Raw genomic sequence first — 13,060 nt, 5'->3', positions numbered from 1 at the left:
TGTAAGACTCTAAGTGCTTCTGAGGATGAAATGCTACGGGGATAATAATGAGAAACAGGACAAATAGTATTTGCTTTCGAGATAGGGCTCATTTGACACTGGTTTGTTATTTCCGTCTTGTACAATACTTTCATCCGTGTTTATGGACCTACCGAACCCTCTAAAAAGGGAGAAACTTGCCTTACCTGGTGTATATTTGCTGCAGATCAGATGTGATCACTGTAAATAGAAACGGAGTTAATAAGGCACTGCACCATTTAATATTCACTTAACAAGAGTTATTCGAATATAGGTTTCTTCTTAAAAGTAGACACTATAATTTGGTTATCTTGTTATCCTACAATTTGAATTATGGTTAAGAAACTTTAATACACAGTTTATATTTCAAGGTGGTTTCGCATCCAAGCAACACAGGCTAAAGGAAAAGATCGAATTTGGAGAAGACATGAAACTCTGAAGGTTTTTTAAGCCCTGGGGGCTTACAAGGAGTTTGAACAAACAAGACTAGCTTCCCTGCCACTTTAAACAGAGTTAGCGCCTTTCCCTTTCCCACACCGCCTTCCGCTCCAAAAAAGAGCAGAGCACTTTAAGAGCTTCCCGGTGACGGAAAGAGCCGAAGGCGGAGCATGGCGCTGAAGCGAGGACTCGGGCTCTTCCGGACAGCCCCGGACAGCTCTCGGAAGAGGAGGGCGGCTGGCCCGCCCGCGCGCTGCTCCCTCTGTCGGCTGAGTGGCGCGTCCATAGCGGCGGCGGCTGCAGTGGCGACGGCGACGGCGGCAGTTGCTTAGACGTCGACGGAGACTGGAGCGACATTTAAAGAGGCAGCACAAGCGCCCGGGAGTCCGGCTTCTTCTCGTGGAAGGACTCTGACCCTTCCTCGGCCTGAGGAGGAGAAAGCGGCAGCGGTGCGGAGCAGGTGAGGAACGGCTGGGGTCCGGGCTGGGGACTAGGAGCTCGCCCGGCGCCTTCCATGCCCTGGCCGCGCCTACGTTTGCGTTCGCCTCACTTGAACCAGGAAGCGGTGGAGTCGGAGGCTCGGCTCCCTAGGCTCTTTCTTTGTGTGGGCCCGGGAGCGCTGGGGGAAGAACCGAGAGGGCGCGGCGTGGTCCCCTTGTCTGTCCCTAGCTGGAGCCGCCGGCACCCTGGGCTAGGCCTCCGGGCGTGAGGGACCCCACCACCGCTACCCACTTGACTTTCACCTTTCCCTTCTGCCGGCCTGCGGGGGTGGGGGCGGGGGTGCTCTTTTTCTGCCTACCACCTGATTTGATTAGACCGAGCTTTACTACGGGGCCCATCGTCCTCTTTGGTCCCCATCACAGGACACAACAATACCTAGTGCTTCGCCTGACCCCCTACCCCCCAACACCGTACCTTTCAGATCTAGGCCTTCTGCCTTCGCCAGCACCACCACCCCCATCCTCCCGCCTTCGCGCTGCTGTTTGCACCTCCATCTCTATTTGCGAGAAGCTAGCCGTTGCACGCAAATTGGCCTTTTAAAAAAACTCGATTGCGTCGAAGTTCAAAGGACGAAGAGGCAGGTGGTGGAAGAAAGATAGTGTTCAGCTGCTCCAGGGAGCCCCGCTTGGTTTGCTTCACTCTCTGCCGGGTGGCTTTTATCTCTTTGCTACCTTTCATCAGCCCTGTGAACCTGCCCACAGCCAAAGATTTGTCACACAATGGTGTAGGGTGTCTTTTCCAAGGTCAGGTCGCACATCACTGGGGGAGGAAAGGTTTGCCACCCACTTGGGTCGATCCTGAGCCAGCCCCCTGACAAGCAGGATGGATACCTAAACAAAATGAAAGCGAGGCTCAGTGTCAGCTGGACACCTGCATGTGAGCCTTTCCGACGTTGGGAGAAAAAGTATTTGTAGACGGTAAAATCACGTGGCCATAAGTAAAGACCTGTCCACTTGAAGGTGGTTTCTGTCGAAATCGTCTTTTTTGGATTGTTGGTACCTGGTCCAAAGGTCACACTTTGTAATGAATACCTTTATGGTAGCCTGTAGTTCCTTGCTTCTGTTAAAATGGAACCGCTAACATGTTTTTAAAAACTCTCGACTTTTAGGCTTTGGTCTATAGTTTGTTTTTAAGTTATGATGTTGGAAAGTTTTTAAAAATACAGATACTCGGCCTGCCATGTGTCTATATTTGTGTGTGTATCTTAAGTACTGTAACAGTGATATCTTCTGCAACTTTAAAAGGAAAGCATATTAATGACGAAATAATTCTTTACCAATGCTCTTAGCAAGTCATGATTAATGCATAATATTTGCATATAACACGTGTTTTGTGCTTACAAATGTTTTGATATATGCATATAGCTTTTTGCACTCTGGCCGCAGTTTCCAGGATATCATCTTGAAATGCAAAAGGAAAGTGTTGGAAGTTTCACACAGCAGAGACACTTGCTGCCTTCTGTGTGGGAATACTGCCTATGTTCCAATAAGTTACTGTTCTCATTTTCACTCTCATTTAAAGAGAAATAAGCTCTTATACTAGGGCACATAATTTTTTTACCAACAAAATATGATATTTCTAGTTTGTATGTAAGAAAGCACTAAAAAATGGGATGCTTTCCCCTTCCATTTTCTTATTCCTTCATGAGAGTGTGTCCTGACTTCACTTGGTGCTCTGTTTAACATTGCACCTCTGGAGAGTGTAAGGGGGTGGGCATAGACCGGCAAGGGGTAGGTAAAGAGGAAAAATGGGAACTTGTGAGGTAAAAATTGCCGGTGTTTGTTATTGCCCTTGGCTGTAGGGTTAACTTTTGAATCTGATCTTCCTAAGAAGAGACTTTAAATTTCAGACTTAATATTAAACACACTAAACTGTTCTGGCATTTAAACCATTCATTTTCAGAAGTAATTTGTATGCTTTGTGATGAAGATTTTTCTTAAAATTAAAAAATAGTTCTTAACTCTTGAGAAAAAATAAAATTGGGGCTAAGAAAGTGAATTCAAATTTTAAGAGGGTGATTAGTGAAAATATGTTTTCGTGAATGTCAAAGGGAGGTGACCAAATGGATTATTGTCCAGATGCATAGCAATTTCAAACTGTCTTGCCTTTTCTCAGAGGAAATCATACGATTGGACACATGGTCTAAAGCTAGTGTATGTACGCAGCATATTTCAAAGTCAAAATGTTGGAGCAAACACTGATTAAATTTTAAATAAACTTTAATACTTCTGTGCCTTAAATTCTAAATCATTAATTGTGGATTTCTCCTCCCTAATCACTTCCTCCTTTCCCTTGCAGGCATGGAGAGTAGGAAACTGATTTCTGCTACAGACATCCAATACTCTGGCAGTCTGCTGAGCTCCTTGAATGAACAGCGTGACCATGGACTCTTCTGTGACGTTACTGTTATTGTGGAAGACCGAAAGTTCCGGGCCCACAGGAACATTCTTTCAGCTTCAAGTACATACTTCCACCAGCTCTTCTCAGTTGCTGGGCAAGTTGTTGAACTGAGCTTTATAAGAGCAGAGATCTTTGCAGAAATTCTGAATTACATCTATAGTTCTAAAATTGTCCGTGTTAGAGCAGATTTACTTGACGAGCTGATTAAATCAGGGCAGTTACTAGGAGTGAAGTTTATAGCGGAGCTTGGTGTCCCACTGTCACAGGTTAAAAACATATCAGCACAGGATGGTACTGATGAGGCCTTACCTCCTGATTCTAGTGACAAAAACCTTGATATACAGAAGTCCAAGGATGAAGCCCCAGATAATGGGGCTACTGTGATGCCCATTATAACGGAGTCTTTCTCATTATCTGCCGAAGATTACGAAATGAAAAAGATCATTGTCACTGATTCAGATGATGATGATGACGATGTCATTTTCTGCTCTGAGATTTTGCCTGAAAAGGAAAATTTGCCAAGTAACAACACGATGGCACAGGTCCAGCCTAACCCAGCCCCTGTTGCTATTTCAGAAGTGACACCTTGTGCTAGCAATACCTCCCCCCCTTTAACAAATATCACACCTACTCCGAAGCTTCCCACACCTGTAAATCAGGCAGCTCTTAGCCAAACCCAAGGAAATGAAGAATTGCTGGTGTCTTCGGCTTCAACACATCTGACTCCTAACATTATTTTATTAAATCAGGCTCCACTTACTACACCACCAAGTGTCAGCTCTGCACTTCCAAATCATATGTCCTCTTCAATCAATTTACTTGTACAGAATCAGCCGACACCAATCAATTTACTTGTACAGAATCAGCCGACACCAAACAATGCTGTTTTAACAGGAAACAAGACCAATGGTGTGGAAGCGGAAGAAATTATAGATGATGATGATGTTACCATTAGCTCCAGTCCAGACTCAGCAGTCAGTAATACATCTTTGGTCCCACAGGCTGATACCTCCAAAAGTACCACTTTTGATGGATCATTGACACAGAAGGTACAGACTCCTGTAGTTCTTCAAGAGCCACCTTCCAATTCTTTAAAAGTTTCAGATGTAATTACTAGAAACACTAATGATCCAGGCTTAGGATCAAAGCATCTAACGGAGGGTCAAAAGATAATTACTTTAGATACAACTACTGAAATTGAAGGCTTATCAACCGGTTGCAAGGTTTATGCAAATATTGGTGAAGATACTTACGACGTAGTGATCCCTGTCAAAGATGACCCTGATGGAGGGGAAGCCAAACTTGAGAATGAGCTACCGAAAACATCTGGCAGTGAGCCATCAAACAAGCGTATGAAAGTAAAACATGATGATCACTATGAGTTAATAGTAGATGGAAGGGTCTATTATATCTGCATTGTATGCAAAAGGTCATATGTCTGCCTGACAAGCTTGCGAAGACATTTTAACATTCATTCTTGGGAGAAGAAGTATCAATGCCGTTACTGTGAGAAGGTATTTCCTCTTGCAGAATATCGCACAAAGCATGAAATTCATCACACAGGGGAGCGAAGGTATCAGTGTTTAGCATGTGGCAAATCTTTCATCAACTATCAGTTTATGTCATCACACATAAAGTCAGTTCATAGTCAAGATCCTTCTGGGGACTCAAAGCTTTATCGCTTACATCCATGCAAGTCTTTACAGATCAGACAGTATGCATACCTTTCTGATAAATCAAGTGCTGTGCCTGTCATGAAGGAGGATGCTATTGGATATAAGGTTGATGCTGGAAAAGAACCTCCAGTAGGGACCACATCTACTCCTCAAAACAAGCCAATGAACTGGGAAGATTTTTTTATTCAGCAGGAAAATGATTCCATTTTTAAACAGAATGTAACAGATGGCAGTACTGAGTTTGAATTTATAATACCAGAATCTTACTGAACTCCTTTGAAATATCTGAAAGTTTGCATTGGATTAAGGGGCAGGGATTTCAGAAGGCCTGTGAAACAAATTAAGGTGAAAACATGTTAATTTAATCTGCCATGTCATCTGCAAGTAGCCAAGTTGCATCGTTAATTTTTAGAAGCAGTTTTTTCTAAAAGTTTGAGTAGAGATTGAACACCCTCTGAAGTATCTGTATACTTTAGCTTTCAGCTCATCTAAAAGATGGAACTTTTTAAAGGTACAGAGAGATAATTTTCTGAATCGAATTTGAAGCAGTGTAAATGTTCTTTGACAATTACTGGAATTACTGATATACCCCAGTAGAAGTTATACTGTACTAGGGTAACTTCCATGCTAGCACTTTACAGCTGAATTTTCAATTTTCTTAATGTTAAGCCTAAGTGTGTTGTGTCTTGTATACAGCATAAAAGGTAATGAACTTCCAAAAGTTGTTCAAGTAAATTTCAGAGTAAGTCCTAACTAGGTGTTTTGTTCTGTCAGTCCAAATGGAGATCAGCTTCCTGCCTCTTTCCTACTATAAAATAACCATGCAAACAAGTCTCTCCTATGAAGAATGAGTTAGTTCTAGCTAATTGGGATTAACCATTGCTTTCCTGGCCATAGTCTGTAAGAGACTTTGATGACAAGGCCACTGTATGCTTTTAAAATGGCCCTGAGCAAAAAAAAAAAAAATGAGCCAGCAGTCATGCATGTAGTACAAAGGGGAGGTAATACAAAGTTCTTTTGTGCTTATCTTTAATCTTCTGCTTTTATATGGATATTTTTGTTAATTATGGTTAAAAAATGTTCCCACGAAATGTTGTGAATTTACTATCTGAAAGCCACCGAATGCATCTTTATATGTAATGCTGGTAAATGTTGAGATTCCATAGATGAGACTCGTGTATTTTGGGTGGAAGGCTACTGGCATAGATTTTTAAAAGCTCACGTTAGACTCCCCAGTAGGAAGTTTTCATTTTAAGTAGTTTTAATGGCAATCTAGCATTGTCCTTTCAACAAGGTCTTTTAGGGATTTTTTTAACCCCTTAAAATAAGTTCCAGTCTTTGTGCAAACTGCTGTTATATTATAGCAGAAACTGCATGTGGAATACTGCAGGCATGTTGGTTCCTGTTTATTTTGACGACAGTATCCCCCTTCTTCCTTTAAAGATGGCACATATTTAAACACTTAGAATTTAAAACTTAAGAGTAGTAATAAAAGGAAGCAGGTTGGAACAGATATATAGCTTAGCATTTATAAAAGATTTAACACATTTCTGTAAAAATTTAACCTACTTTTTTTCAATGGAAAAAATAATAGATACTGAAAATGGTTGTGTTGCATAGTTACTAGTCATTTGTGACCTTGCTTATATATTTCTTAGTTCAGCATAGGTATTTTTATTCTCCTTACAGTGTATTTTTTATCTCTTTCTTGACTTTGGACTTAAAGCTTTAATCATAATTTTTCATGCATAGGTCATTTTTCTGGTGGTAAACTAGGTGTAAAGAGAAAAGTTTAAGTGTTTCTTAACTGGTAGTTGAGGGTATCAAGAATCAGTATTTTTAATAATACAAAGAAAAAAGGATAGCCCCTGTTTACCAAGTAGTAGAGTGGTGTACATTTATGTTTTCTGTTTGATAAGCTTAGATCTTCAAACCATTTTCATAAACTAACTCTTAGAAAACTGAAAAGCACCCTATAACTCTAGACTCTGATCTCTGTGATCACAGTATCTATTTCCTTTCTCTGTAGATATTGATGTTACTGCCTTTCGAGTAGAAGGTATGTTCAGAAATGTTCCCAGTTGAAATTTCAGTTTCATGAATGCAATTTCAACAGTTAGACACAATTACTTCTACCTGTGTGAGCAATAGTGACATTGCAGTTTCAACTGCTAGGTAAATTAGTTTGCTGTGGTAAAACGTGTTAGTTCTTACAAGCCTATTATGGGTTTTTTTGGTTGTTGTTGTTGTTGTTGTTTTAATGTTTTGTTTTTCTTGAGACAGGGTTTCTCTGTGTAACAGCTCTGGCTGTCCAGTAACTCCCTCTGTAGACCAGACTGGCCTCAAATTCACAGAGAGCCACTGCCTCTCCCTCCTGAGTGCTGAGATTAAAGGCACGTACCACCACTGCCTAGCTCCCTACAAGCCTATTATAACAAACCAGGGATAATAAAAACCTTTCCATTCTGAATAACATTGGTAAAATTATTTGCCACTGCTGCTGTACTCTGTAAATTTTGAATAAGAACTTCTTAACTCTGTGCCTACTGAACATAACTTCTGGAGTTTGCAGGGAGGAGGAGAATTATAAAGTTCAATTGTAATTTTGCCAGGAAGACTCTTAGACATGTTTTGGGGTCTTTGGGATTTTTTTAATGTTTTTATAACCAAAATTTAGAGTTTTGTGGAGTCCACCTGCCTCTGCCTACCCAGTACTGGGATTAAAGGCATGTGCCATCACTGCCTGGCTCAAAGTTCAGAGTTTTTATAAAACTCTTTACTCCTAGTCATTTTAGGATTGGAAATTTGTAGCAAGGTGCTGTTTAAAACCTACTGTAAAGATTTTCTGAGGTTTTTTTACTTAGCTTTCTGACTACTGAATTTTCTATCTTTTTTTGAACTGGGCTTCAATTTTGTTCAAATGCTGAATTATCTGTAGGTATTCTGGAATAGGAAAATTGTTCAAAGAATACCGACTTTCAGCAGTCTTAAAAGATTATGATATTTTGTTATCATTTTGATGGTCACTATCCTCCACAGAGTCACTGAAGAACTTGTTCCATTTCACTAAAAAAAAAAAATAAATGACCACTCATCTGGGCATTTAAACATAATCATGGTATGTGTATTTTGAGGAATTAGATGCAAATTCAGCAGCACTGGCTTCCTTACCTCTGTTCATTTTCCCCAATACTGCAATGTTCATATCTGTACAATCTTCCTTTTCATGACTTAAGTTCTGCTTTCCATTAGCCATACTTGACATTAGTTCATAGAGTTTGTTATGGTGAAATAAAGCATATTCATTCTCATTTCTGAGTGCATTCTTTACAAGATTATTGTGAATGAATTACATAGACTTTCTGTCCTATTGTTTTTCTGGGTTTTTTTTTTCATAGCAGGAGAAAAGCTGTGTTTCTGATGACAGCATGGTAGAAATTAACATTATGTTTTGTGTATTGGTTAGACATGTCCCATTGTTTCTCACACCGTCATAGTCAAAAGTGAGTTGTCATTGCCAGTTGTTTTAGAGTAGCCACTGGACTTTCGTACACACCATGAATGCCTATAAAGTGCATAGGGAGAAGGATAATTTTATTAATTTGAAACATCACAAAAGCTGTCTGGGTTTCCAACATGGCAGTGATACAGATTTTAAGCAATATCTAGTTTATACAGGTTCTGAATTAATATTTTAATATTTCATGCCCAGTTCAATACTTTAAAGCAGAATTAGGAAGAAAGCAGTAAGTGTTATAAAATGCAGTCAAGATACATTGGAAATACAAATTCCTTCATTACAGCAAATGTTTTGCAGAATAGTGAAGCGGCAAATATTAATTTTCCTAAAGTAACGTGCACTTTATATAATTCAATGTAATAAAAAAAGCTGCTCAAATTAAGTGTTAGAAAATCTATACTGTTTGAAGTTATTTTGTAAAGTAAGAAAAATACATAGAAATGAGTCATAGAATCTTAATACTTTAAGAAATGTGACCATTGAAGATATACTTTGTAATGGTGCCTTTAAAAATCTACACATTCACTAAAGCAAGGGGTAAAGTGTAAATGACAAAATACTGTTAGGTATTACAAGGTGATGTTTGTACAAGAAGTCAATTAATTATTAGTCCTTTTTTGAAATCCAGTAGAATTTTATTATGTTCGGAACTGTAAAAATAACCGTAATTTTGTATAACCTAAAAGGGTTGTGGCCTTTTGGATTTGAAGTCTGGATAGGACAGTATGGTGCTGAAAGGTAAACTCAGTGGTTCCTGTGAACAGTGAGTGCACTTGTTGTGCCTTGATTCTTGGTGACTAGGTGTCTACAAGGTAGATGGGAGCACCGGCATTTATCTGCCACCTCCAACCGGCAAAGATGGGAGGCAGCGAAATGGGCTGGAAATGTTTCCAGTGTGTGTTCTGTGTTTGCAGAACTGTCTCATTAGGAGTCCTCTGTATCTCCTGTACGTTTACATAATACAAGTGTAGGATTATCAGTCTCCCTTTAAACCAGTTCTCAGGTTAAAATAAAATCCTAGTGAACGTGTTCATGCTGGAGTGAAGGCATGGGTGCCAAAGTGTTTCCAACTCAACAGCTTGATGGTTTAAAGCTCTGTATAATTAAAACAACTGTATAACTGCCACAGTGTGCCAGATGGATTTTAAATACGGAACACTTAAGAATTTGTCAAGTTGGCTGGCTGCATTTAAGGTCTTGAAGACTTGAAATGGCATTGTAACACTTTCATAATCTTGAATTGAATGCTGTCACAATTGATCTCAACAGGGGAAAAAGGACCAATAAGAGCAGTGGCATTAAAATACAGATGAGTTTTCAAGGGTGGGGTGCAGGATCGTGCGGTTTGCTGGGGTTAAAGCACAATATCCAAAGATTAAATAGTCACAAAGATAAGGAACAATTCATATCACGACCCAGTCTAATCTAGCATTTTTAAACTCTGAATTTCAACTGTAAGATTTGTATCTCCAGTAGCAAATGTGTTTTATAATAATGCAACATATAGAAACACTGTCTCCTAAGTTGTCAGTTGTATATACTGAGATCTATTGAAAACAGCACACTTCTGAATCAGTTAGTCCTCATCACCACTCACAGTGAGGGACTATTGCACTTTTCCCCTTAGGAGGTACTAGTAACAAAAGCTGAGCTGAATGATCACAACAGCCATTTTTACAAGACTCAGAGAAGAACAGAGTAAGATATGGGCAGCTTTTTGTTAATATCCAATATCCAGACATAAGCAAACAAAAATCCTAGCCAGAACTTCCTGTGTCAGAACTACTTCCCTTCTTGGAAGTATTGGGTTTGGCCTAGCCAATCCTACCCTTCCCTTTTAATGAATAAGCTCCATCCCTATCTTTCCCTAGCCTGGCAAGCTGCTGTAAAACTATGCATAAGAGTCACACGTTAGATGTTGTACCCTACACACTTCCACTAAAGCAGAAACACAAAAGCCACAATAATCTCAATAGCCGACAGGTGCTCCTTAAGGACTGTAAGGTGGTGGCTTTTCAAAAGGTGGGTAGTAGGGTGGAGAATAACGGGGTGGTGCGCTGGAGGACCACATGTAGCTGGGCGAAGGAGAGGCGGACTGGGGCTCCTGCTCATCAGAGGGAGGGGAGGGAAAGACACTGGAATGCTGTGTAATGAGAAAAAAAAACAGGCAGTGAGTTTGCAATCCCTTCAACAGACATTACTATTTAAAATGAATATAGGCCAACAAATGCAAAATCTGTTTCTGTTTAGAAAAATAGCTCAAATCTTAGGGTGTCAGTAGGGGACAGGATAGGTCTGCATCCAATCACTCAGGTTGCAAACTTCATGCAGAAAGTTTTGGGGATCCTCCTCTTCCCCCTTGACCTTTACATCTAGACAGTCATTCAATCCTGATGCTTCAGCTGTGTGGCATCTTGAAGACATCACTCCATTTTCTGCATCTGTTACTCAAACCATCGATTCCTAACTTATGCTCAAAGCATTACAACCGGTGTTTCAAAAAGCCTTGGCCTTAAGGATGTTTAATGAGGTTAAGTAATTGACCCCTAAGAAAAAACTTTTCTGTGGGAACATATACCATTGGGAAGTTCAGGGCTCGGGAGCCCATATCATAGACTAAAACGGAGGTTACACAAATCAGTTGGTTTGCTTGGCTCTCAAACCATGAAGTCCTGTTCCATATGAACTACCATCCCTTTCATTACCCACAAACTCACCATAGATCAGAAAACAGTGATTAACAAGGGCATGGGGGTGAGAAACCAACGCTAAGAATGAGGAGCAGTGTGTCAGTTTGCAGAGTTACTGGGGGTTCAATTTCCTTTTTTGTTATCTAAATTTGGGAAAGGAACAAATGTGGACTTTTAAAATTAACCTAGTGAGATATGAAAAGGATAATATTAAGCAAGGTGTCCCAAACTCAGACAAAAACTTCACATTCTCTCAGATGTGGATACTGCCCTGTAAAGAATATGGGGGTGAGAGGTAAAGTGTAGATAAATCCTGAAAAATAGGAGCCCAGGAGAGGATTAAGGATAGGTGACAACGAAAGAGGAGTGTGAAGACAGAAAGACACATAGAGCATGAAAAAGGAGAGATGGGCAAGATGGGTCGTCAGAGATAGCAGGGTTGAGGACCTGAGAGGGGAGGAGACCTGCTAAAATATTGTGTTTGAAAATGCCATAGTATCTAATGCCTTTTAATGCTGATTTACTATTTCTTCAATTTCCAAGTAAAAATGTAAGGCAAGTTAGAGAAGGGTATTTTGCCTGTCTCTCCTCCTATGTCTTTCCGTGTAATTTGCTGTTAAGGGAAATGACTTCTAAAGGGAGGAGGGCATGGCACAGCTAGCTGTTAACAGGTCCAGTGCGGCGTCCTGTTTCCAGGGGCTCAGTCTGAAGTCTTGCCTGTCACTGAGCGAGAGATCTTGGCACAGTTAATGGATATGTTTGTGCCCATTGTTTTCTCTTCAATTGAGATTTGATATGAGATGAGTGAGCATTAGCTAAGCAAGGAAACAGTCCTCATCACATAGTCAAAACTCAGTATTTAAAAATATATTAAAACAACCAGCAAATTGCCATAAGAACGATCACTTGCCTCTGTTCCCAGGCCAATGGCCACCCATAACCCTAATAGTTCTCCTGCTCAGGGGCAGTTTTTTCTTCACTGTTCTATTCCCCAGAGCTCAGAACGGTGCTTAAAAAATAGTAAGTGCTCAATAAATCTTGGATGACTGATTGTTCCTTCAAGAGAATATATTAGGTGACCTTGGCCATGCCTTCTAAAACTAAAATCCACTGTAGAGTCATACTAGAGGGAGGCTAAGATGAGGTCTCACATATGGAGGGAACTACAAGAACAGTAAGAGTTAGGAAACAAATTCAGGGTCTCAGAAAGAACAAAGCTAGTCAGAACCCGGTATAGGACTGTAGGGATTCTGGTGTATCTGACTCCAAGAGGATGTGGTAATTTTTTTAGATCCACTTACACTAAATTTTCTCAAGAACTCAAGTGCTGTTTCACATGGAGGTGGGGGTCACATCTTTACTTGGTCTAGGCAGAGTTTGAGTTGATCGTATCATTTTTCCATGTTTGTAGCAATCTCAGGCCGGCCCTGGCATGTGTCTTCTAGTGTGTGAAATCAGTTAGTTGATGGAGTCTAATCCCCACGCCAGACCCTTATACTCCTGGGAAGGCAATGTCTAGATTTCTAGGCGCTGTATAAGACACTGAAATACCTTCATTGCATCATGTTAGGGGTGAGGAGGGAGGCGCAATCCTCTTCCTTCTCTACCCTTTCCATTTTTGAGCTTAAAAATGACTGGATTACAGACCTGGGAGAACCTACAACTTGAGAGAGTGGACCAGAGAAAAACAAGATGTCCTCCTAACTCTAAACTGCCTCCTCTCTCCAAGAAGATATCCTTTACTAAAACAGCCCGGTTATGTGTTGTTTAATAACAGGGGTAAGTTCTGGGAAAAAATGCATTGCTCGATCATTGAG

At 40.5% G+C, this 13,060-nt stretch overlaps 2 protein-coding genes across 3 annotated transcripts in view; one reads left to right on the top strand and one right to left on the bottom strand.

The window, feature by feature from the left end:
- Positions 1-667: 667 nt before the first annotated feature.
- Positions 668-8,344, top strand: Zbtb33 (zinc finger and BTB domain containing 33). The gene is made up of 2 exons (XM_075958958.1): positions 668-916; positions 3,256-8,344. Exon 2 carries the CDS (start codon positions 3,258-3,260, stop codon positions 5,301-5,303), a length of 2,046 nt encoding a protein of 681 aa, XP_075815073.1. The 5' UTR covers positions 668-916; positions 3,256-3,257; the 3' UTR covers positions 5,304-8,344.
- Positions 8,345-8,610: 266 nt separating this feature from the next.
- Tmem255a (transmembrane protein 255A) overlaps positions 8,611-13,060 on the bottom strand; it is a 52,988-nt gene continuing 48,538 nt past the window's right edge. For both annotated transcript variants that reach the window (XM_075958960.1, XM_075958959.1), the window contains one exon: positions 8,611-10,696. In XM_075958960.1, coding sequence (XP_075815075.1) covers positions 10,544-10,696 — 153 coding nt within the window. In that variant the 3' untranslated portion in view covers positions 8,611-10,543. The remainder of the gene's footprint in view (positions 10,697-13,060) is intronic.

Source organism: Microtus pennsylvanicus, chromosome X (genome assembly GCF_037038515.1).
Source record: "Microtus pennsylvanicus isolate mMicPen1 chromosome X, mMicPen1.hap1, whole genome shotgun sequence".
Taxonomy (NCBI): domain Eukaryota; kingdom Metazoa; phylum Chordata; class Mammalia; order Rodentia; family Cricetidae; genus Microtus; species Microtus pennsylvanicus.
The sequence above is the reverse complement of the archived record's forward strand: the minus strand, read 5'-3'. Positions and strand labels throughout refer to the sequence as shown.